The sequence below is a fragment of the Trichoderma reesei genome (genome assembly GCF_000167675.1).
Source record: "Trichoderma reesei QM6a unplaced genomic scaffold TRIREscaffold_2, whole genome shotgun sequence".
Taxonomy (NCBI): domain Eukaryota; kingdom Fungi; phylum Ascomycota; class Sordariomycetes; order Hypocreales; family Hypocreaceae; genus Trichoderma; species Trichoderma reesei.
The window spans coordinates 247,620-271,708 of record NW_006711149.1 but is presented as its reverse complement, the minus strand read 5'-3'; the positions used below and the strand labels follow the sequence as shown (position 1 = coordinate 271,708).

General features: G+C 54.3%; 4 protein-coding genes across 4 annotated transcripts; 1 reads left to right on the top strand and 3 right to left on the bottom strand.

The window, feature by feature from the left end:
• Positions 1-8,489: 8,489 nt before the first annotated feature.
• Positions 8,490-11,189, bottom strand: TRIREDRAFT_21425 (uncharacterized protein). The gene is made up of 6 exons (XM_006961906.1): positions 10,736-11,189; positions 10,658-10,662; positions 9,622-10,027; positions 9,202-9,562; positions 8,878-9,135; positions 8,490-8,791 (listed from the first exon to the last, which is right to left on the bottom strand). Exons 1-6 carry the CDS (start codon positions 10,956-10,958, stop codon positions 8,743-8,745), a joined length of 1,302 nt encoding a protein of 433 aa, XP_006961968.1. The 5' UTR covers positions 10,959-11,189; the 3' UTR covers positions 8,490-8,742.
• A 444-nt stretch (positions 11,190-11,633) lies between these two features.
• Positions 11,634-12,230, top strand: TRIREDRAFT_55349 (uncharacterized protein; the record flags this gene model as incomplete). The annotated part of the gene is made up of 2 exons (XM_006962225.1): positions 11,634-11,820; positions 11,869-12,230. 2 exons carry the CDS (start codon positions 11,634-11,636, stop codon positions 12,228-12,230), a joined length of 549 nt encoding a protein of 182 aa, XP_006962287.1.
• Positions 12,231-13,014: 784 nt separating this feature from the next.
• Positions 13,015-13,390, bottom strand: TRIREDRAFT_55876 (uncharacterized protein; the record flags this gene model as incomplete). Its single annotated transcript, XM_006962015.1, has 2 exons — positions 13,015-13,140; positions 13,304-13,390. The coding sequence occupies 2 exons, from the start codon at positions 13,388-13,390 to the stop codon at positions 13,015-13,017; spliced, it is 213 nt and encodes a 70-aa protein (XP_006962077.1).
• A 1,724-nt stretch (positions 13,391-15,114) lies between these two features.
• TRIREDRAFT_55597 (uncharacterized protein) lies at positions 15,115-17,626 on the bottom strand (the record flags this gene model as incomplete). The annotated part of the gene is made up of 4 exons (XM_006962014.1): positions 15,115-16,777; positions 16,854-17,286; positions 17,365-17,405; positions 17,472-17,626. 4 exons carry the CDS (start codon positions 17,624-17,626, stop codon positions 15,115-15,117), a joined length of 2,292 nt encoding a protein of 763 aa, XP_006962076.1.
• Between the last annotated feature and the right edge of the window lie 6,463 nt (positions 17,627-24,089).

Genomic DNA, 24,089 nt, shown 5'->3' with positions numbered 1-24,089 from the left:
GACAGCCTGGTGGCGTGGCGGGAGAGGAATAGCGACCTTGACGCCTGGCAGGGAGTGGATACAGCAGTGTCGGGTTGGGTGTGTGACTCTTTCGCGCTGCGGTGGCGACTGACTGGGCAGGTGGCCGCCAACTGGCGATTTCGGAGGACAGCGCCCGAGCAGCTCAGGCTAGGCAGTGACAGTGAGTGAGACAGCGCCTGGAGAGCCGGGGCCACAGCGCTCCGTCAACTGATGAGCAGCGTAGGTGAGTGGCGAGGCCGGGTGAGTCGATTCGCCCACCAAAAAAAAAAAAAAAATAACAAAGGGAGAGAAAGGGGAATTCGAGTTGATTTGGAAAAACACACAAGGACACAGGAAAGGGCCAGGAGCCGGCGAGGGAGCGGTCAAAGGAGTAGCACAGGCAGCAATGCACGGCTATCCTCGTTTCGGGATCTTCTTCTTTCGTGTCTTCTCTTGACCGGGTCAGCAGGACCGTGAGGGTTGATGACTTGTGTTGGCTAGGGGGTTTGCAGAAAAAAGAGGCCTGGAAGATGCGATGGGGCCGGCCGGTGTGTATATGGTTGCGCCGTTGTCCAGAGTGATGTGATACCAGAAAGACAGCACAGGCAGGCAAAGGAAGCGCAATAGGAAACGGCCAAAGTAAAGGGACAAAGACGAGATGAGACGTGACGGGGCGGAAAGGAAATAGAAACGAAGAGATTCCCAGTATTAGACAGGTAAAGAAAACGATGAAGTGCGCCGTAGAGTAGAGAGGCACCAGAGCAGACTTCGAGAGTCGCTGGCGAGGTTAATACAGGGCGATAGCGAACTCCATGGCGACGTTCGATGGGGGAAGAGGAGCAGAAGCGATCATGGCCATGGGGGTCGTGGCATATTTTTGAATGGCCGGCAGAGGCCAGAGTCGGACTGAAGCGCCGCCAGCCAGTCAGGAAATGCGAGCGGGACGCAGAGTCACCAAGTGCGGGAGCACAGGAGAGCCGGGGTACGAGGGTACATACATGCGACGGGATTTTGGGACTTTGGCCCTTTGGGACTTTGGAGACGCGCAAGGGGGGGTGCATGCGATGATGCACCTGGATTTTCTCGTCGCGGTCTAACCTGCTCCGGCACTAAGTAATACCAGAGAAAGTTCAAGCCTAGCACCACACCGGCAGTACATGTATATCTCCTCAGGCGCCGGGGCGCCTGCTGCGCATAGGTAAGGTACGCTGTACCGCAACACACGCCGTGCCACGGCGGCGTCCTCCGTAGCGGGTACAAACTTGACAGCTGGGAGGTGAGGAGGTGGAAGCTGCGCTCGAAATTATTGAGAAGGCGCTGCGCGGATTGGCAACAGCCATCGAGTTGGCTGGCTCGTCGCCGCTTGCTTCTTCAACCTGCGGCCTGGCACGCGCTGATTGGGCCAGAACGGCTCCAGAAGGTGCCCCGCCCCCCTCTCCCCTCCTGCGGCTGGCGAATGGCTGGCAGGCGCGGACGCTCCAGTGGCCCAGCCAGCACACCTGGTTGCTGGCGCAGATTCCGCCTTCATGCTGGCTCCCCACAGCTTCCGCAGAGGCACTGCAACTTGTGCATTTCGTACGAGTACGAGTACAGGTACTTCGTCGGTGCAGCCGACGTTCCTGCCTTGACACGTTTTGAGGACTTTGCGCCTTATCTCGCACCCGTACATGCAGCAAACTGACGTACAGAAGTGCTTTGGATCGTCGGTGCCTCACGAGAAGGAATCTGAACTGTCATAATCCTCCTATATGTATATGCGAGGACATGATCGGAAAAATCGCAATGGAAAGGGTGCCAGTTCGGAGACCGGAGTAGGTACTCATAGAAGATGTAGGTAGGTATCCAGTCATCACTTGCACTGCGTGTGCACAGAGCAGAGCGCAACCTTTTGGTGGCTTGGTGGCCTCATTGCCAGGCCTAGTGCATCAGGGCCTTTCGGCCGCTTATCCCTGGTCGCAGCTTCAAGGTTGCTTCTGGTTCCGTGCCAGGCTGCCGTGCTCTTGACTCTGCCAGTTGGTATTGCTGCTTGCTTCCATCATATTGCTTGCTTGCTTGCTTGCTTACTTGCTGTTGTTTCCCTGCTGGCTGCCGTCAAACCACCTTTTTACATACCTACCTACCTAGGTCGTCCGATGCCGTCGTCTGTGGCATTTTGCTGTGCTCCTACCAACTGAATGACTGTTCTCGTTGCTCCTGCCAGTGCTCAAAAGGTATGTACTTGTAACCAAGGCGACGCACGGACCTGGTACCTACCTCAGATACTGGTCAAGTTGTGAGGCATTGGGGCAATGGGCGGCAGGCAGCGAGCATTCGCTATTTCCCATTATCCCTCGTAATCCGGCTCCTTTGACAGGTGGATAAGTAGGTAGGTAGGTACCACCTACCTAGTACCGACATGCCGACTTTGCAGTGCTTCTTTCCTCTTTGCTTGTAATACGGGAAACGTGCTTGTGAAATTGCTCTTGACAAGTGCTGCGCGGCTGAGACAATACCTAAGAAAAAGCAAACACAAGACAGGCGAGATTCCAACTATTTTCCCTCCCGGGCCTCAGCTCGCTCCTTCGTGCCGCGTTTCTTCTACTATGGCACGACGACTGTCCAGGTCCTCTTCCTTCGAGTTCTGTTACAAGGGCATGCAGGGCATGATACTGCCACTAATGATGGTGGCGGAGGGGAGGCGAGATTGCTGAGTCACTGCAGCGGTTCCTTGTGGCTTACCTTTTGGGTACGATTTGCTGCCCATATCCTCTTCGTCGTCTCTACGCGTTCGGCTAATGTTTGCGGAAGCAATACGAAGTCAGTGTGAGTTGACGAAAACAACTGGCTTCAAATCATCGAGCTCGGTGTAAGATCTTTTCGATCTGGACGAGGCACGAAGTACAAGGAACAGAGTGCACACCCGGCAATCCGTTAACAGCTCGAGGCGTGGACGAGGGATCCAAGTTACGAAGCACTTGCGACAATACCTAGGCAGCTCTCCTTGAGAACGTGATACGCAACGCCGTATACCGTATCTCGCCTGACGGAAAGGCCGGGCCTTGAGATGGGCCGTTCTTATGCCTCTTTCGCATCTTGCTGCAGAGAGTCTGCCATACCCGACCGGACTGTCGTGCAGTATTATGATGTCTGGCTCTGTTGCTTCGCACAAAGAACATGCCGTGATCACATGGGGAAACGACAGCAGAAACATTTCATGTCCAATTTGGACGAAGGCGCAGCGGCTTGTTCGGACAAGGGCTAGCGGCAGTAACTCGTGAGACACGAGCTTCCATGCTGCTTTGAGATGTATCAGGTATTTCGTCCTTCAGGCTGCAACCACGCCTTAGGTACCTCACCCCTTTCAGGCGCGCAGGCCTTGGAAATACTGAGGACAGTAGTCGAACTGACATCTGGAGCAAGAGTCTTGCTCCGTTCGGCGGGTGTTGATGTCGGCGGGTGCCTGATCTGACCGTGGATCTCGAAGCAATTATAGCAAGGAACAAGCACTTCGTACAAATACTGCTCCGTCCTCTCCGGCCGCTCCAATTTTTTCGTCGTCTTGTTCCGCAAGGCCTCCACCGAAACCAGACAGCACCGTCCACCTCGCCGACCAGGGGGAAGGGATCAGGTGTTCGAGTGATTATGAGCGTGATCGTTGGGCAAAGGCGGTCTGGCCACTGTCAAGCGATCGGCTCAAGGCTTCGACGGTTATCCCAGAACCTCGTCTGCTGGTGCGTATGCATTGTATTTGCCTATACAATACTCCAAAGTATTACACTATGTGCTAGCAGGGACGCTTGCTAAGGGCTTGTCTCGTCCGCTTTCTCAGTCACACCATACCGGGAGGAGCAGGAAAGGTCTCAGGCTGTCACGATCATGAGTTGCCCGCGGTGCTGCCTGTTCTCGGGTAAGGATTACAGAGCAGCGGTGGATGACAAGTTTGTACCAACAGCATCTGGCCTTGATCTCTCGTTTACTACATACCTCGGAAGTTCATGGGTGTCACTTTTGCCGCCCCTGCAAGACGGCTGGGACGCTCAGGCGCTGTCAACGAACACATTCCCGCTGGGCTGACCAAGATCAACCCCGAGGCAATGTGCAAGTGCTACGTGCTACGTGCTACGAGTACAGGCCGGTACTGCACTGCCAGCTACTAGGTAGGTACTTGCACACCACCACCTTTCCGCCATCTGTTTCTCGAAGCCAGTGAATGAGAGGCTGATTTGCAATGGCCGTTCCAGCAGTGGGCACAGGGCACACTGGGCTGCTTTCCGCCGCGGAGAGGCGTGCTACTAGCACGACTCTATCCTAGCGAACCTCACTCAGCCCTTTCATGGGTTTCTCAAAGTCCGTGCCCTCCATCAAGCACACGGTGCTCTAACTGTGAGTGCGTCTGCGAGAGGCGCATCCGGACGGCTTGTCGTGCTTCGTTGGTGATGGGGAGGCGATCCTCATCAGCTATGTACTCTAGTCAAAGACGACGACGACAAAGACGACCAAATGGGCGCAGCGAACTTGGTACAGTACTCCTCCTTTGACGGCCTTAACATATTCCGACGGGATGCGATTGCATGACGGTTGTCGGAGGCTGCGTGCATGCATCTCCCCTGCCTATTTGATGGATGAAGTACTCTTGTGTCAACTCGTCCGACTCCTGAAATGGGCCATTCAAACCACCTCGAACGCGTGCCAACCTGAAGCATGCAGCTCCTATATCTTTTCGCCCTCCCATTCTATCGCGGCCAAGGGCGTGTGACGAATTAGTCTTGTCTGGTCACGCAACGGGATGCACAGGAAGTGTGTTTCCCAGCAATACTACCTCATGCACGAAATGCCGCGGGACTGACTTTCTATCTTCAACCACGCCGTCTTTAGAAGAAGAGGCGATGAGGCAAGGCAGCGTGGTCAGCACTTTTCCGACCGGTTGAGTTATGTAGGCCTGCCTGCTATTAGGCCGGGTGCCGCACGATCTGAGAAACACCATCCCTTACTTGCTTCGAGGCCTATAGGATCATCAGTCTCCGGAAAACGTCGTTGGCACCGCGTCGTCTTAGGCGTTGTCGCCTGACTGCAGGTTCACACCGCACAGTAAAGGAAAAGGAAAGAAAGACACGAGAGATGGGAGATGGGCGCCATTCCAGGCGGGTCAGAAGCACAAGAATCGCTGCTACCCTTCCTTCTTCTTCCCCCCTTTGCCTCCCTGTGTCCTTTGGTCTCCTCTCATGCACCTATGTTGCGTATACGCATCCTCCACCCAGTTTCACACCTGCAGCTTCATGTTGCACCATAAGGGTGATCTCGATGCAGCTTCGCCCGAGCTTGCGTGGCTGATCAGTCCAAACCTCCCTCCCCTGGCCTCCGCGTCTGATGTTCATGGGGAGTGGCATCAAGTATTGCATACGACGGGAAGTATCAAAGATGCCACGAGCAAACACATTTCGCGCGTCCCAACATTCCCGCCCCCAAGTCATGAGCAAGCACCGGACGAGGCGGACGACTTCGCCTCGATATCGCCCGCAACGGGTTGAGTATCTATTCCTCTTGCGCATTGCGAACTAGAGGCTCGAATTTTCGCGCGAGATATGGCTGATACGGCTCATAGTGCGCTGCACCAATCCTCTATTCACGTTGCCCAACGTCGCCGTCTCCTCCACGCCAACACCTCGCCAGAGCTTATCTCACATTGCAGCTGTGAGAAGGACCAAGCCTCCTTCGGTTGTGCCCGACCAACCCGTTAAACAGCGGCTTCCAGTCCAGCCTTGGAGCCAGTCTGCATGTCGTATTCTCTTGGCAAATTTTGTCTCGAAGCTGTTCCACGAAAACAAAGCAGCCAACGGGATAGCTTAGGGAATATACCGGTTGCGAGACACTGCTGTGTTTACTGTGGCTTTGGCGTGAAGCAGGTATCATCAGCGAGGCCACTCCAACCTTGCAGTCATTGAGAATGATGGCCGGCGAGCTACGATGCAGTCCAGCCACCAAACATGAGGGGTCATCTCAACAAGTCCAAGCGAGAGACATCGCCCTTGATCTGGTATCGATCCTATTCGTTGTCAGCCTGCAAGCCGTGCACCTTGGTGGTCCAAGCAAACAACGGCTGTGACGGAACAGGTACGCGGTTTGCATGCGACATGGCGCGACCATCATAATTTCCACAGTTGTCATGTCGTGCGGGTCTCCCCCACAATCTCTACTTGTTTATGCTACTATGTACTGGTTGTATGTAGTAGTACCTCCATATCCATTTTCCACTGCATGCGCCTGCAGGAGGGCGTGAGGGGACGGCCAGACGATGGGGGTGGAGGCGAAGAGGGGAGGCGAGAGGAGGGAACCTTACGAGGATGTATGTATGTCCGCAGCTCAAGGCAAAGCGTGAAGCTGCCACGACAACGATGCGACTCTAGACGATGCGACTCTAGATCTCTCATGCTACACCCTCTGGCCAGACGAAGCAACGAACCAAAGGACAGACGGTATCGCCCCTTCTTGAGCCACGAGAGCACATTTCTTGGGCCTGGTTGTCCGTGATCTCATCCACTCGGCACAGGGCACCACCACTCGGGACAGAATTGACAGCACGAAGTACAAAGAATGTAACAGTATCCAACATTGGCATCAAGCCTTCCTTTTGCTCCTAGCAGACCATTGCTCACATGTAGGCCTGTTTTATCGCTCTAGTTGCGACAGAAAGCAAGCGGCAACAACCCTCGAGTGAGCAGCCCCACATTTCGAGAACCTGGCGTTTGGCAACTTTCATTCGTACTCTTTCACTCTGCCTTACAGTTCTGCCCACTTGTCCCCGCGATCATGGCTGAGACAGGGTTATGGACTGCCTGCTTGGAAGACATTCGTCAGTCGCTCATGATTGGCGGTGAAAGGAGAGCTTGCTGGCGCGAATCACGCTATTCCATGCCTTTCTCACCAGCGTGCGCATGAAGATGCCAGTCGCAATACTCGCTCATTGATACCGAAGGCGCCAGGCTCTTCCGAGACGGGCGAAACTGCTCGAGAGTCGGTCGCAGCCCAATATCTCGAAAAGGCTGGCAATCTAGTGACGCCCAAACGGCACATTCGTGGAGACTCATACGGGCAATCATGCATGAGTCAGCTAGCATATCATCGTATTGATTTGGGCACCTTCAGCTATAGCCTCGTTCGTCGACGGGTGCATCACCGCCCCGAAGTCGGAATCAAGCGATACCCTTTGGCGATGGTGCGGCCGTTTGTTCTGCGTCCTGGGATCCCGATGACGATGCAGAATCCGAGCTGCGTCAATGCGTGCTTGACAGTGCCAGTCTCATTCTACGGGGTCGTGGAGAAGGGGTATGTATCTGAATAGTGCTGATATGATGTGAAGAGACGAGCCAAGTCATCCAGTGGAGCCTCGGTAAGGCATCAAAGATGTGTCGGTGACTTTGCTGGCAACAGCACATATCGGAAGCTGCCAGTATTACAAATGTTGGACATCTCTCGATCGCCTATCCTTGCTGTCCCATTGGTCTGCTTCGGACGGTCAACAGCAATTTCCGTGCCCAAACGCGGCCAAATGTGTGTTTTCAGGCAGGTTCGCCAGTTCAGAGTGCCTCGCATGAGCTATCTATCCAGGCGCGCAATGGCAGGAAACCACGTATACGTGTACTGAACCTGACCGCATGTTGACATCAACACGGCTCATGTGACACGGGGGGGCGAGCAAGATATGGAGGTAATGACAACTGGTCACGTCGAGCGTCTTGATACAATTGAGCTCTCCTCTTGGCCCGTTGCTCTTTTCTGCCTACAATATCTAGGGTAGGCAAGGAGTGGCCAAGGACAGCGAGACGAAGACTCAGATTGAACTGTATAATCGAGAGTAGTACCTTATTACTGCCCAAGGAACAGGCAGGGGCTGCAGGGGCGTCAAACGTCTCCACCAGCATCTGATGGCACAGGCCAAAGGTCCATATACGACGACAAGACGAGTACGTCGACTCATTGATGCCGAGCTCCAAGGTGGCATATGACTGATGGCTTGCTGCCTTTCGGGACCAAGAGTTTGTGTCGTTACAACAAGTGAGTGCCTCATTTGGTTCAACCCAAATCGCAAAGAAGCAGCACAGCACAGCAGCCAGATCGACTCGTTCGTTCCAAAGCGGCCAAGTTCGGAGGCTGCCCAGGGGTGGCGAAGATTGTGGCGCCGAATCACGCCTCGCTCCATCTATGCGCCGCTATCGTAGGCAGCCGCCCTGCCATGTGACCGGATGACATCCGAGAAGCTGAGAAGCCGACAAGCCATCGTGTGAGCTGAACCAAGAGTGTGACTCCATGGACAACAAACAGGAACATTGCGGCAATAGTTCCCAATAAATAACGGAAAATCTTGACGGCCTTGTGTCCCCTCCGGTACCCTCCGAGCCTCAGCGCTGACCCCGGCATTTGATACACAATGTATCAACGCATCTCGAGATATGTACTTGAACAACAATAGTCAGTCCTGTGCTGGATGGAATGGGTCACGCATTGTTTGACGTGCAAATCCAAACGTTGTGCAAATCCATTCATTTCATTGACCTTGTGAACCACGGCGTTTCAGCCTACCATTCCCTTGTGCTCCCGATAAAATAAGCTACGTAATAGTATAAGCAAGCTCGGCTACTCCCCCAAGTTTTTCTCAATCCGACGGCAAAGGCCAAAGACCTCTTCTCCCACATGCTCCTGTCAAGCCTTGACACGCACAATTCTAGCACATACACGAGGCATTGGAGTCACGTCGAGGGCCGTCCTCTAAGACGCCATGTAAGTGCTGGCATCAACACCCTCCTTGGGGAACTCGCTGCACAATCACTTCTTGTTAGCTTGCTGCGATCCTTATCCAGACTGGACTCTTGAAAAGGACAGTCGGGGGGGCGGGCTGCTTACGGAAGAGCGACTTCGAATCGCTTCTCAATCTCCTTAAGGACCTCCTGGTCCTGCTCGGTGCTCACAAAGGAAATGGCCAGGCCCTTGGTACCGAATCGACCAGCACGGCCGACACGGTGGAGGTAGGAGTTGGCGTCGCCGGGCAAGTCGTAGTTGATGGCCAAGTTGATACGCTCGATATCGATACCACGACCGAACACGTCAGTGGCAACGCAGATGCGCTTCTTGAACTCCTTGAACTCCTTGTAGCGGCGAATACTGTTTGTTGCATTGTTAGCGATCGGCGCCCCGATTCGACCCCTGGAGACCGTGATATCGACTTACCGCTCCTCCTGGCTGACTCCAGAGTGGACGGCGATGGAGGGGAAGTTGCACTCGCGGAGGAGCTTGTCCAGCTCGGTAGCGCGAACGGTGCTCTTGACGAAGATGATGACCTGGTTGAACTGGAGATCGTCGAGAAGCTCGTTCAGCTTCCTGTTCTTCTCGCGCTCCTCAAGCTTGATGTAGTACTGCTGCAGGCCGTGCAGAGTGAGCTTGGTGTCTTCATCGACGTAGTGCTCCGTGGGGTTCTGCATGAACTTGCGGCAGATGGGCTTGATGGCGTCGGACAGGGTGGCCGAGAACATCATGACCTGCTTCTGCTGAGGGGTAGCGCGGAACACATCCTGCACGTCGGTACGCATGTCTGTTGCCGTGTTAGGACAAGGGAGCCGCCTCGGCCGTATGATGGCATGTTGCACTCACCAGGCTGGTCGAGCATCTTGTCGCACTCGTCAAGGACGAAGATGCGAACGCTTCCAAGACGGAGGGCCTTGTCACGGACGAGGGCCTTGAGGCGGCCAGGAGTGCCGACAATGATGTGAGGGCAAGTGTCCTTGTTCTTGAGAGTCTCAACGTCGTTCTTGATGGGGGTGCCACCATAGAAGACGCCCGTCTTGATGTCGGGCATGTACTTGCTGAATCGGTTGTACTCGTCTCGAATCTGGTAGGCCAGCTCACGAGTGTGGCACATGACGACAACGGAGACCTCGCCATTGACGGGCTCGACCTGCTGAAGCGTGGCCAGGACAAAGACGGCAGTCTTTCCCAGACCAGACTTGGCCTGGCAGATAATGTCTCCGCCCAGAAGGGCTTGGGGGATGCAGGTTTGCTGGACTGTCGAGCGCGAGGTGTTAGACTTTGATTTGTAACCAAGTAGCAACGAACGATGGGTGATGTGCGTCAAGGTCCGTCCATCGTCGCAGCATGAGCATGATCTCTCAACATGCAAGAAACCGCAAATCAGAACTGGGATCGACAGGCCCCTCAAGCCAGAACGGTAAGGGATCTTGAAGCCATTGTGATCCCAGTCGGTGATCGTCCGCACAATGCCCGAGAGGCACAGGGGTGCATGAAGTCTTCCTTGTTTCTCCTCTCCTCCCCAGCGTGGCTTGACTATCTCCAAAGCCTTTCTTGCACCCACTGTTCGACGAGTGTTTACAGAGGACAGTCTGACAACTTGTCCGCGTAGCTCATATCGGTAGAACTCGAGGGTTCTTTGCGAGTGGCGACGTGGGCTTGCTTTTTTCGCGGAAGCCTCAAGAGGTTTTCAGCCATTGGAGAGTCTTTGCCATGCCATAGAAGACGACCATGCATCCAGCGATGATGGCCATGACAGTCGGCTGTAGGGGCCAACTGTTGTTTCGAGTCGATTTGTGCTTCCCCTTCTTGTTCCCTCTTCTTCTCCTGCTTTTTTTCTTTCTCGGACTCTTTCTTTGTCTTGCTTGCGAGATGGACGGACGCTTGCTTTCAAGGGAAAAGGAAGCAATTTTTATGATTGTGTAGATGGCTTGGGACGGTGTTAGAATTCAGGACTGACCCTCCGAAGGATGCTCGAAACCGCAGTCGCCGATAGCGCGCAGAAGCTCGGGCTTCAGCAAGAAGTCGCGGAATCCCGTGGAGTGGATGCCCACGTAGCTGCCCTTCTTGTCGACATTGGTGGCGGCAGTGGTCTCTCCCTTCTTGCCGTTGGAGGCGGCGGCGGTCTCGTTGGCGCCAATCTCCTCGTCGGAGTAGTCGATGAGATCTTCCTCGTGAGACATGGCTGGAGGTTGTGGTGTTGACGGGGGAAAAGCCGCGGAGAAGCTGTCGGGACAAAGAGGCTCTTCTGAATGAGAGGCGCTAGCAGGTTCAGCGCGTCAGAAGGGAGGAATAAAGGCGAAGAAAGAGGACGAAGATGAGAGACGGCAGGACGGAGGAAGAACCTCAATTACCAGGCGGAGACGATGCCGGGAACAGAGGAAGGACAGGACGGACGGGAATTGGGATGCAATGCCACGTATCGAAGACGATGGGCCGATGCGGTGGATGTTGGATGAGGAAAGAATGAGGCTGTCGAAGAGGGCGGAGGGAGGGAGAAGGACAAAGGCGAAGGCGCGCCTGAGTAAGCCGTGGTCCGTGCGCGCACAGCCGGCGGCGTCACGTGCTGAGCATTCGAGAGAAAGCGCGACCGAGATCGTACATGAGGTAAGCCATGTGCGGACAAGACGTCGCACTTCAAAGCACGCACTGTACGGCTGGGGCCAGGCGAAAGATCACTCAGGGCACTTGATTTTCGACAGAGATATACTCCCTTGAGCCAGTAATACTACGGCTCATCTTTATAAACTCTTTACCGTTCCTTGCATTTCAATTTCCTATGATCTGATACCTTGGGGGCCTTGTAGCGCTGTATATTCTCAAATTTTCCCCAAGGAACAGAAAACGAAGAAGAGATCATGGCCAAGGCAAAGGGCAATCCTGGCGTTCAAAACAGGCACATATACACTCGGGCTTCCTATCTTTACCAGGCAGCCGTGTACCTAGCCAATTGCGCCCAGCGAGCTGAACTGGGCAACCAGGCAGAGGCGAGCCCAGAGGATACCAAGCAACAACATGGCGACAATGCTCCATCCCTGTCGAAAAGTGAGACGCCTTCTGGCAGGGGAAATGGCCAAGACCAATGCAGCAAAGAGCACAAGGCAACGATCAACCTGTCTCACCAGGTCGTGTCCGACATGAGATCGGTATCTCTCAAGGCCCAGATCCGGCAGAGCCCCTCGATCAAGCAGACCATCTGCAAATACTGCGACGCCGTGCTGATTGAAGGCAAGACGTGCCACTCTTCCGTGGAGAATCCGAGTAAAGGCGGAAGGAAACCGTGGGCCGATGTGCTCGTTATCCGCTGTGACACGTGCGGCAACGTGAAGCGGTATCCCGTCAGCGCCCCGAGGCAGAAGCGGAAGCCCTTTCGGACTGCTGAGACTTCGAAGATGGAGCAAGACGGGGTCACTTTGCCCGCGCCTGCGCCCGCGCTCGAGCTGCCTACACGATGAGATGGCAGGGCGATGGACATATGCCTCATCATATCCGTGCTGTTGAGAGTCTCTCTAAGCACTACGCAAGCTGCGAAAAGATCAGCTGAATCATGCATCCAAGGCCAGTACGCACCGTCTCAGCGTTGATGATGCCCAATGCATCCTCTCAGAGGCTGCCGCGCGTTGCACAAGGGGGTCAAGGCTCGTGTGTTTGGACGACAGAGGTTGACAGAGGTCACACCTGGCATCTGAACTTCCATTCTCTACGCCGGGGGATGCTGTGAACTTGGATTTCCCGTCAGGTCCTTCCAGCGTCTTGCTGTTTGACTCAGATTCTACTCCAAGCTAGGTGAGAAAGCCACAGAAACTGCATCAGAGATCTCTTTTTTGGGAAACCGGCGTCATTGACGGACGCGGAAACGGCTTCATTATACAAAGGCCTTCACTACGCCTTTCACCCCTGAGTTACACTTGTACTAGGAGACTCGCACATCCTGGTGTGCATCTGGATAGTTCTGACTGCTCGCTCAGCATCTTCATGAGAGCTGAGCCGGCTGCATAGTTGTATAAAGAAAAGCCAAAAGAATTCCCACATTTACTCATTCAGATCATACCGTAAACCCATTACCATAAACTCCGCCCAAGCATAATCCACCAACAGCCCATCTCTCAACGCATCATTGTCACTTCCCAGCCTCCTTCACGCTCTCCTCCCCAAGCACTTTACTCGCAGCCATAAACCTGCAATCATCAACCGCTAGTCAGCATCCATTCACAGCCCAATGTCACTATGCACAAACACTCACAAGCCGCCGTGCCAGCTGCCCAGTCCTCTCATCGCTTCCGCTTGTACGCTCGTCATTCGCAACAAATTTTCTGTGTCTGCTAGATTGGCTGATAATTGGGCCAGCTGAGAGTGAAGGTGCGTCTACCCAAAGAGAGGGAGGTTGGTTAATATGACAATGATTGTGAACAACGACTGCAATGTGTGTTCATTATAAACAGCAAATTGCTAGAAGGAGAAGAGCAGACTCAAAAAGAAAGCAACCGAAAGGGGATGGTTGAAATGATGCAACTCAGTCTCAACTCACCAACTGTCTCGACTTCATCGCACTCCCGCTCGTCATCATGCTCTGCCTCCCAAGCCCCTGCGATCCCCCAACGTTCCGGGACGCCATCGTTCACTCAGGGTGTTTAGAAAACAACTGCCTGCTCTCTTCGAAACAAAACAAAGAGTCGGTCAACAAGGGTACTGTGACCCGGTGGGAAAATAAAAGAAGGGAGATCTGTGTGCTGAAAGCTGCTTGCCTCAACGCGTAACTGGCGAGACGGATGCGAGTTGTTGACCTCAAGGCGCCGCCCCTCTTACGCCAACTCACGTGATCACTTGAGGACCAAGCCTCACGACTTCTTCCTGCAACAGCATTGTGAGCGTCGTGACCATGCCCTCAAGCTGACATATGCAGTTATTGTCTCAATTCTGCTCGGAGGCACGATATACCTAAGATCTCACTCCGCCACTGAATGATTGTCTTTTGAAACGACGAAGTCTGACCGCCGAATCCATCCCATATGCAACCATTCATCTTGTTGCGCTTCTCACGTCGCAAAGCGGAAGCTAGAATACAATAGAGAAGACTAGGTAGTAGTAAGAAGAAAATTGGAAAGAAAGTAAAGGCCTTGACGTCAGAATCAACATGCCATATTATATTCGGACTACCTTGTGAACAATGCCGCCCGTGTATTTTCCCATCTTGCCGTCGTTAAACGCTGTTTGCCCTGCCATTCTATATCTTTTTATTGCGTGTTCAACTCTCGATTATTCAAGCATCCTGCCGCCATTCAATATGTCGCTGTTCTTTTTGCTGCCGCTCAAATACTGTCAAAGTCCAGCAATTGCTCACTGCCTGATGGTGTATGACGTGATATGACATGGTCATCGCCATCTCCTAGCGATACCCCAATTACACAATCCTATCGAGATTGCACTCTTCCGGGCAGACCATAGCCGATTGAACCCCCAACATTGACCAAGAAAAGATACTGGCGTGTTGCTAAAGAAGAATTGAGCAAGGAGAAAAAGGAAAGAAGAATATCAAAGACGAGAACAGATGTGAGCAAAAGAAGAAAAAAAAAAAAAAAACGGATGAGGAGGAGGGGGGAGAGGAAGTCCACCACCGAAAAAAATCTAAAGATGCCATAGGAGTTTCAATGAAGTACGGAAAGGAAATAAGAGTGCCGTCGTAGCTCAACCGCTTTTCTGCAAAGCCTTTCCAAAATTCAGGCTCGAGCTGTTTAAAGAAAACATGGAAATTAGACAATAAAGGAAAGAGGCGCAATGTACTCCAGGCTCGTCACAATGCGCCATGATCGCCCCCAGATGTTCTTCTAGAGAGGAGCTGAACAGCGTCGATGTATTTCTCAAGGTCGATCCACTGGGGGGAGACGTGAGCGATTTGTGCGATATGATGATTGAATGGTTTCGGTTTCATTTCGTTCCACATGTATATACGAGACATGATAGCCCGGTTCAATCGGATATAGAGCCAGTGCCGATCGTTCAATAGTCCAAAGTCTTCCAAGCCGTTGATCCGTGATGTTTCCACCACGTTGTTGGTAGGTATGTTTTGCCGCTTGGAACCAAAGGGTTGCCGTACAGGCGAGGGAAGGCGGTACACCAAGCAGCCCGTTGGTGATTGCTTCTTGAAGGCCTGAGCCGATTGATCTCAAGAGCGTCGTTCCTTGTCGAACGCCGCGTATAGAGGTTCCGGAGCGAAGGATAGAGGTAAGGGAAAGAGGTAAAGAATTGATGAACGTTTGGTATGCGGATTGAAGTGACGTTGACGAGGAGGATGCAGACGGCGATTTCTGTGATCAGGGTGATTCAAGGCTTCAATTGCCCCTATTGCAGTGGTTGTTGAAGACTACCTTGGCTGCCATATGCAGATCGTTCGGAGCCGTTCTCACCACTGTCCGCGCTAGCACTCGCACTGCCGGTCAGACTACGAGCATCTCTAGTTTTGGGGGGATTGAGAGGGCTCACCCCGACCTGCTGTTCAACTTGCTGGGGCGCGACCGCAGTGCCCTGCCCCGGGGGATAACGGGGAACGGGCTGTCGAACGCCGTTGGGCGGAGATGGCTGGCCGTTTGCAGGCCCGAAACCGTTTGGTGGCGAAGGCCTACCATTTCCACCTCGCATCGACGGGCTGTACTGGTTTCCTGGGGAGTGACTAGTTCGTCGAGGATAGCCACCGGTCATGGTCATGCTGGGTCCTCCACCTCCGCCTCCCCCGGGGCCGAATTGCATGTCGTCCAAGCGAGCGGCTGTCAGAGAGTTGGCACGGGAACCCGCACTCATGGCACCGCGATCCACAGCCCCGTAGCGGTTCGAAGTGAAGCTCAGCAACGGGTCATCGAGGATATTGTCATTGACAGTAGGCATTTGGCTGATCTGGCTCATTTGGCTGGACCGATTGCGGCCAAAGGGGCGAAACCTGCTGCTCTTGGACGGCAGCGCATCTCCTTCGGGGTTGCGCCGCATCTGGGACGCAGGCGGCCCGGCCACCTTGCGATTTTTCCTCGAGGTGACGCTCATCATGTCGAAATTGTCGGGGTCTATCACGGGCACGTTGGTGGCCATGGCCGGGTCAAAGTAATCGTCGTCGTCGTCGTCATCGTCAAACCCGCCCCTGGATGGTGGCGGCCCGCGGCGAGAGGGAGGCACGGCTGCTTGAGGGGGCGGGCCACGCCTCATCCTCATCTCCTGCTCTTTCAAGGCCAGCTCGCGCTGTCTCAGTTGCAACTCTCGCTCTCTGAGGCCAATGTCCGAGTTCTCGGTCCCAAACGACTCCTCTTGTCCCTCTGGAATGTCATCGTACAAGACGAGGTGAGAAAACTCTTCCAGGTCATTGCCGTCCATGGAGCCACGCCGAGACGCTGCGCGGGAACCTCCACCGTTCATCTGCGGTGGCGGCCTCCCGTATCCATTGGGCCCGCCGTTGGCCATGGGTGGCGGCCTGCGCATCCCCCCCGCGTTGCTGAAGTTGGACGACGTCCTGGGTCGCGGCTGGCGGGGTGGCATTCCGTTGCCATTGGGTATCATGGGGCGGAAGCCGGCCTGGGATGGGCCTCGAGGAGGGAACGGTGATGCGTTGTTTGGCGAGCCAGGGGGGCCGTTGCCGGGAGGCACTGCATCACCTTGTTTCGGCCGGTTGCGGTTGACGATGTTTAAATTGTGAAGAATGGCATAGAGAGTCTCGATCCGGGGCACGTGGACTTTGGCATCGCGAGCGAGTTTGACCGGAGAGCCGAGGTAAGTCTCAACTTCCATTGGCCGCCTTGCGACAAAGTCCTGCCACATGATGCTCTCGGGTTGATTTGGTCTTGTCATTTCGTCCATGATCGACTGCTTGAAGTTTGGAGCGAACTTGCAGCCATTGGCCTCGGCGACGCGCAGTAACTCGTCAATGACCTCGGAGACCATATCCTTTACTCCCATTTTCTCCAGAAGCGCCGCATGATTGGATGTTTCGAATATTACGCTAATGGGATGAAATGCAATCGGACTGTAGTGGGCATTTCTCTTGTTAGTTAACATATCAACTACCCCTAAGCCGCCGCAAGGAGAAATCTGATACGTACCCAATGACTCTTTCGTATTGCTGTTGCCGGATGTTGGGGGATACTCGGCTGTTGACCTGGCCGGTGCCAAGCGTCAGGGAGATGGCCTGCGCCATGTCCTCCTGTATGGACTGTGGGATACTGGCATTGGGATTGGCAGGGCCGATCCAGACGTCAGTTGAGCCCTTGTGCTCAAACTCGCTCTGCCCGAGCTGCGTAAGCTCAGCCCCACAGACGAGGGACAGAACGACATTGGTCGGGAAGCGTTCTTCGATTGCGGCTTCGATTCCGAGCGAGTGCGTGGTGTTGAGAAGGATGCAGGTATGCTGAGGAGTAACAACAGATTCAATGACGGCCGCGAGGTCGTAAACATCGGGAAGAGCCTTCACGCAGAGGATGACGTAATCGAACGGACCATCTCGATTTCCTGCGGCATCTTCTGGGTTTCGGACAACTATGAACAAGGGGAGAGAGTGTGAGCAAGCCTCATCCATGGGAAGAGGGACGGGGGGAGCCAATGTCATTCACTTACCGTGCCGAGGCTTAAAACGCTCATTGCCAAACGTGGTGGACCTGCAATTCGATCATTAGGATATGACAAGACGGGTAGATGCAGGGCCGCCCGTGGCGCCGACGTACTTGAACGAGATGCCGTACTGGGCGACGTGCTCGAAGCCCGACTTCCACACCAGCGTGACGTCGCAGGCATTGGTGGCCTGGAGCCTCCACGACAAGAAAGCCGAGACGGGATTGCCCCCAACTGAGCAGATGCGCATTAGCTGGTGACCACTCATGACGAATGGCGGGACAGAGGGCGCTGTATTCGACAGCCGCTCCGTCTGTGACCAAGGTTTCGGATCGTGAGACGCTGCGGGAATGCCAGAAAAGAAACGAAAAGCACAAGAGAAAGAAGAAAAAGAGGGACAAGAAGTTGGAATCAATGGAAGGAATTGTTTTGGCCAAGCGAGGCTTGGGAAAGAAAAGAATAGTAACTTGGAGACGGGACACTAAAAAGTTTGGGACGGGCGAAGAGCAAGGGTGGGCATATTGGGTGCTGAGCCAAGAGGGGGGCGTGCTGTGAGCAAGGGCATGGGGTGGGATGACAAACCTGATAGAATCTTGAGACGGGGCGTCTTGGGTGCCATTGTTTCGTCGGGGTCCCAATAGGGACTAGCTAGATGGCTAAGATCTGAGAATTGTGAGGACCAGCGGCCTCTGACGATGGCCGTTGTGTCCGAGAGTCCCACGGCGCGCGAGCAAGCGGGAAGGGTTGATCCCTGTCGGGCTGGCCAGAACACTTATATCCGTAACTCTGTCTGTATGTACTTTGTTCGGCGGGAAGAGAGAGAGAGAGAGAGCGCGACGTTGACCAGCGTAGACGGTCAGCGCAAATGTGCTATGATATAGCAAAGTGGTTGTTGGCACGGCTATGTGAAGTCGGCCGTGGGTTGAGCTGGTTCGAAGACGGAAGTGAATCGTGTTGTCGTCGTGCGGGCCGCAGTTCGATTCAAGACCACCGAATGCGGAACAGCGCGAACCGAGCCTCGACGGGGAAGACGATAGTACTTTGGAATAGCGATGAAGGCAAAGCAAAGCTTCAAGGCCTCAGGGCGATATTCTGGTAGCTACCTAGGTGGGCTAGCCGTCAGGAAATCTTGTTGTCCAGATGGGAGGCATTCCCCCAGCGTGTGGCTCGCTGGTTGGCTGCGGGAGAGAAAGGGGTGGAGGGGGGGTTTGCTTACAGCAACGGCGGCAGACAGATAACGAAGGACAGCCAACAACTCGGGGCCTGGTTCAGAGGCTGAAGACCCGGGGATGGTGGGACGGGAGGGCTGAATGCGATGACTGGACGGATGGGAAATTATCTGGGGTTTCCGTAGGACAGAACTGGGCGAGTGGGCGGAGTCGAGTCGAATAGGAACAAGCATACACGGACACGACCACGCGCTGAGGTGCTTCTCGAATGATGAACTCCAAAAAAATCCCGGAAGAAAAACGAAAGAAAATAGCCCTGGGAGGGGCGTGTAGTATTCGGGTAGGCGATCGGAATTATGTGGTGCGTGCAGGTAAAAGAGACTGGCGCGGAGGCGTGGACGGCGATTCTGCCCGGTATTCTCTGGTCTGGTCTGGCTACGCGAGACGGCCGCCAGGGTGTATGTAGGAGCGAGCGAATGGAAAGGCGACCCTCTGCCGGATCGATGGAGACCACGCGCAAGGGAAGAGACGAACGGCCCAGCAAGTCAAGCACGTCCGGGCCCCAGCCAGCTGAGAGGAGAGAGATGGATTCTGTGTCGGCAGTGGTTAGGCAGCGGATTCAATCATTAGTCGCGGTCGTAGTAGGTAAAGGTAAGGTAGGCACCGGGTGGAAGTGGGAGCTGGCGGAGGGAACCGCCCTGTCTGGCTGGCAAGATGGAAACTCACATGGGGCGGACAAGGGCAAAGGAGGAGGAGGAGATGGATGGATTTGATGTCCAAAAGCTGCCCGTGCTGAAGAACCGCGAGCCCACAGAGGTGCACGGGTCGGGTACTTTGGCGGTTCAGCGCTCCCGGTCATCAGCGGGACAAGGGCGCACTCACTGTACCGGCATGGGCTGGGCTCCAGCCCAGTGCTTCCAGCACTCTCAGCGGCCTGGCCAGCTACAAGGGCCCGCCGTCCCGCGCTGCCGGAGCTCCCTGCGGCGCGCCGTGCCCAACAATGGAGCCCTAAAAGTGGCCTGGACGGGGTTCCAGGTTCGCTGCGATTCGTATATCGTACCGACGGGATGATTTGGAAGGATGTGGCGCAGACCAAGGCGGCGGAAATGAACAAGGAATGCTTCTCTCGTCCCCTCGACACACACAGAGGGAAAAAAGGAGGGGGATGGCAGAGCAGAAGTGGGAGAGGGAGGAGGAAGGGAAAGGTTCACGGGCCTCACGAAGATAAGTTGCGAGCCCATGTACCCTGGTATTACTCGGAGGGAGAGGAGAGAAACCGAACGAGCGCAGACATGTCGGGCCAGATGGTACGACATTGACAACGGACTTCTACCTACCCTCCAGGGTACATCTGCCGTACCGCCAGCCTTGCGGTGCTGGCAACTGGGAGGCCCCAGCAATGAGGCCAAGAGCCGCGTATTAGGTACATGTACCCAACACACAGACTTTGGAGTACAGTACGGGCACAGCTATCTCAGGCTGTCTCGCCGGGCCAGACTGACAGTGTCAAACTCGAGCGCCGAGCATGCATGAGGCCCGGTAGGACAAGGTAATACCTACTTACCAATTCCGACGTGCGTCTCTCGCAAGGCAAGGTACAAACTTGAAGTTGTCGCCCTCGTACGGTTGCGTGTTGCGGGGCCTTTGGCCGCGTGGAATTGCATGCTCGCACAAGCACAGGGAAGCATTCCAGCCTGCCTCGGGAGCTGCGGCGGCAGGGGAGCACCAGACGGGTCCCCTGGGCTCCCCTATTCTGTTTCAACGTTCCTTGCCTCACATGTGTGCTCAAGCCAAGTCGCCAAGAATGGGTGGACGAGTATTAGCAGGGCGCTAGGGGGGGCGATGCGCTCGTACAGCACTGCATCCGCGCATTGAGTACATACCATAACTATTGACCTACTCGTAGGGCCTTTAGAGGGTGATGCCTTGATCAACATGGGAAGCCGTCCACCCATGTGGCAGTATACCTTATTCTCGGAGGCTTTTTGATGTCGGTGCGAGCGCTCACGCACATGGAAGTGATATTAGCGCATGCATCCATGGCAGGGTGTCCAGCCAGCCGCGAATCACTGCAGCAAAAGTATCCTTGATGCGATGCTGTGCTGTCATTCAACACACAACATTCGCTGTGCTATATTAAGTGGTCTCCCTAGGTATAAAGGCAGCCACAACAGAGGGATGGCCATCAAAGTGTGGTACGCCGGCAACATATCATACAGCTACCTTTGACTCCTCCTTACTCATATCCCGGAGCCTTCCCTGGAACCCCATCCACAGCTTGTCAGCCCGCAGTATGAAGTACCTACTACCTTAAGGCATGAATCGGAAATACCCAACTTAAGGTAGGTATGGCAGTTGGATGAATCGCGGCATAAGCCGCTCTTGAAGCTGTGGACGGTATTAGCGGGCACCAGATGGAGACTCGAATGGACGGGCTGTGGGATGAATGGGACGAGATGGCGGCGAGGAGGCCAGAGAAAGGGAGCACATCAGATAGTGTCCAGTTATAGGAGCCTGAGGGGGGCATATGAAACTGGCAATATACTTGTCAGAACTCGCTTTGGATATTCCTATACCGTGTATCCAACCCACTGAACGGCTGTCTCTGTGATTGTACGAGGTCATACTGGCTGCCGGAAGTGGGTGATGCTTGATGCTTGAAGCAAAGAACAGCGCCAAGGCTATCCGAGTCTGCAGATGCTGTCCACGAGTGTTTCGCAACGACTGAGTTCAAGCGACACGATAGGTATTCGCGAAGCACTCAGAATGCAGTTGGATGCATCATGGGCATTTCAGCCAATGCGAGGGTGGACTACGAGTGCACCTGAAGTCGTTCTGCTGTGCCACTGACAGCAATTGTTCAGATGAACTGACTCTTGCTGGCCCGTACCGTAAGTACTGTACATAGGTGGTATCGGTAGAGCGTCACCAGCAGACGCCGCCGGCGCTAATGAGAAGGCCTGTCTTGGCTACGCCCACGCCGCCTCTTGGTGACATGGTCGCTGCGACCCGCTCACCAAAATGCACGCCCCGAACTGGCCAAGTGTGCAGAGACCGCAAAGTCAACAAGGATGACTTCGAAGTTCTGACACGCACACCGGATGCAATGACTTGAATCCCTTGCCTGTTGCTTGGGGTTCCTGTATGTAGCTCCCAATTGTGTCACCAGGACATGGCTGCCAGCTGTTGCTTCCATGCTCCAAAGGCTCCATGGCCGCCGGAGTTTTGAGATTGCGTTCCTCGGCAGCATCCGCGTACTCGTATGTTGCTTCATGGTAGTACTACCTATACTTGGATAGTGCATCCGCGGAGTTCTCTCTCCGCTGGACCAACCAGAGGATCGTATTATCACTGCGTATCGTGAAAAGAGCTAGTGCATAAATGCGATGCTGCTCGACGACCCCCCTTTGAGCGGCTGCAGCAAGATACCTATCTACCTGGTGGTATTACCGGCTACCTTACCTGGCACCCGATACACGTACCTCTTGCACTCATGATAGACAAACTCCCATTACCCGGCGGCTCAGACTGATGGAGCTTGGGGCATCTAGAACATCACTGAGTATCTCCATGTACCGAGCAGGGTTGCCGGTCAGACGGATAAGCTTTCCAAGATTGCAATTTGTTCCAGTCAGATTCTCGACGAATTGGAGCCTCACCCACCCGTGTCCCAGCCTCGAGGCCCCTGGCCTTTATACCTTACTCAAGATGGGACAGAATAGAAGACGCGGGCAATTGGATAAGTATAGGCAGATCTGCGCAAGCAGGGAAGACACAGCTCTGGGTAGAATGGGAGAATTCTGGGTACCTAGGTACCTAGATACTGATGCATCGTATCGATTGGAAGCTTCCCACAAGTTGATTGGTCGTTTCGCTTGGCGCCTTTCGTGGCTTCGTGTGCTCTTGTCTCTTGCCCCCATCAATTGAGTTTTCTGTTCCTCTCCCACTTTCCGCAGCTTTACTTGTTCCTGTCGAGACTTTTCTGGCGGCAGGCACAAGTCACCTCAAAGGTGGGGACATTTCACGGAGAGGCCGGAAGAGGGCATCGATTGTAAGTAATCTCCATTTCACATGCCGTGTTCGGCTGCTACTAAAAGAAGAAATTTCTGTGCGATGTTGTTTCGTGGAGTGACGATAGAAAGCTTTGGTCACCCCTCCCGCGAAGATGTCCCTTGACGATGCAATTGCCATGACTGTTCCTTTTTGGAGCCGAGTAAGTAACAAAACGGACATTGTGTGAGTAATAGTAAGGTAGACACGTAATGATACCTAGGTACCTGCCTAGTTGCTTGTCATTGATCATCATGGAAACAGAAGACGAGTCTCTCTGTGTTCAGAAGCCCTAGGTAGATACCGTGCTTTTGGGCAGGCACCAAGTACTTCCAGGTACCGCCCTAGGAGGCACTTGGCGGCTGACACAATGTCGGCAATCCTCAGAGCTCCGATACCTGGCTTCAGTCTTGCGCGGCCCCCGCACCAAAACTGGGAAAGAGGAAATTACCACTTCAGCAGCCATGCATTAGCTCGGGATCCATTAACCGGCCATGGCATCATAGATTCGCAATCGAACTGCAGCTCACGGAGCATCGCTGCAGGCGAGGAAGTGGGAGCCTAGCAAGGTGCAGGAGAGCATTGCCATCTCATCTGGTTTATGTACTCCTGGAAGGCGGGATCCAGTTGCCAGGGAAGAAACCATGCTCGCACTGCGCTGAGAAGGAAGCATCCGGAATCTGAATACCTTACCTACCAGCCTCGTCGTCCTCAGTCAGGAAGGCTACCTTACCTACCAAGTAAGGAGGTACCTAGGTAAGTAGGTACCTTAGGTAGGTACCTAGTCACTTGTACGTTGTATCACCGCCTTATCCATGCGCATGTCTCTTTTCTCATTGGAGAGAGTGCAACGTAACACCACTTGCCACTATCAAGGCATGTAGGTAGAGGATGGAGGAAAGCGCAGGACGGGAGGGAATTCCCAGGAGAATCGGAAGGCGTCAGGAGGTAGGTAAACGAGTACCTGGCAGCTGCCTTCTTGCTGCGTTGATGCTTGAGCTCATTTCTCGATAAGGTTACCTACTTCAACTCGTACAAGGTAGGTACACACACCTCCAAACCCAAGATGGAAACGAAACGCAGAAGGACTGCCGAGTCAATGCGTCGTCAACAAGCCCGGCGCAGCTCCTATTTAGATCGATTCCGATCCAGCGGCTACGTGCAAAATAGGCAAAAGGCGATGCAGCCGCACATGGGAGCCCCCCTGAATAGCTCAACTCGACGCGACTTTTGACAGCCCTTCGGTTGGGCTGTTTTTTATGGAGCGCCCACTGTAATACATGACACGGAATCCACAGGCTACCTAGGCAAGTACATATGTATGTAGGTATGGGGACAGAGTGCCCGGCTGGCTGCCTCTTATTTTTTTTTTCCCGACCTCATGACGACAAAAAGACACCAGACCTTCTCGATACTACTGCTAGTAGTACTCTGTACCACCGGCATTGCAGCTGGGATGGCGGCAACCAGCTGCAGGTACGGAATTGGGCTCGTGGAACGGAGGCAACGCAG

What these genes read in the sequence shown, in the direction of transcription:
- TRIREDRAFT_21425 (XM_006961906.1), bottom strand. Translation starts at nt 10,958, where the DNA reads ATGTCTCACGAGGAAGATCTCATCGACTACTCCGACGAGGAGATTGGC. An exon ending in GGAGTCAGCCAGGAGGAGCG is followed by an intron (nt 9,136 to 9,201) that starts GTAAGTCGATAT and finishes TGCAACAAACAG; the next exon opens with TATTCGCCGCTACAAGGAGT. An exon ending in CGATTCGAAGTCGCTCTTCC is followed by an intron (nt 8,792 to 8,877) that starts GTAAGCAGCCCG and finishes GTGATTGTGCAG; the next exon opens with CGAGTTCCCCAAGGAGGGTG.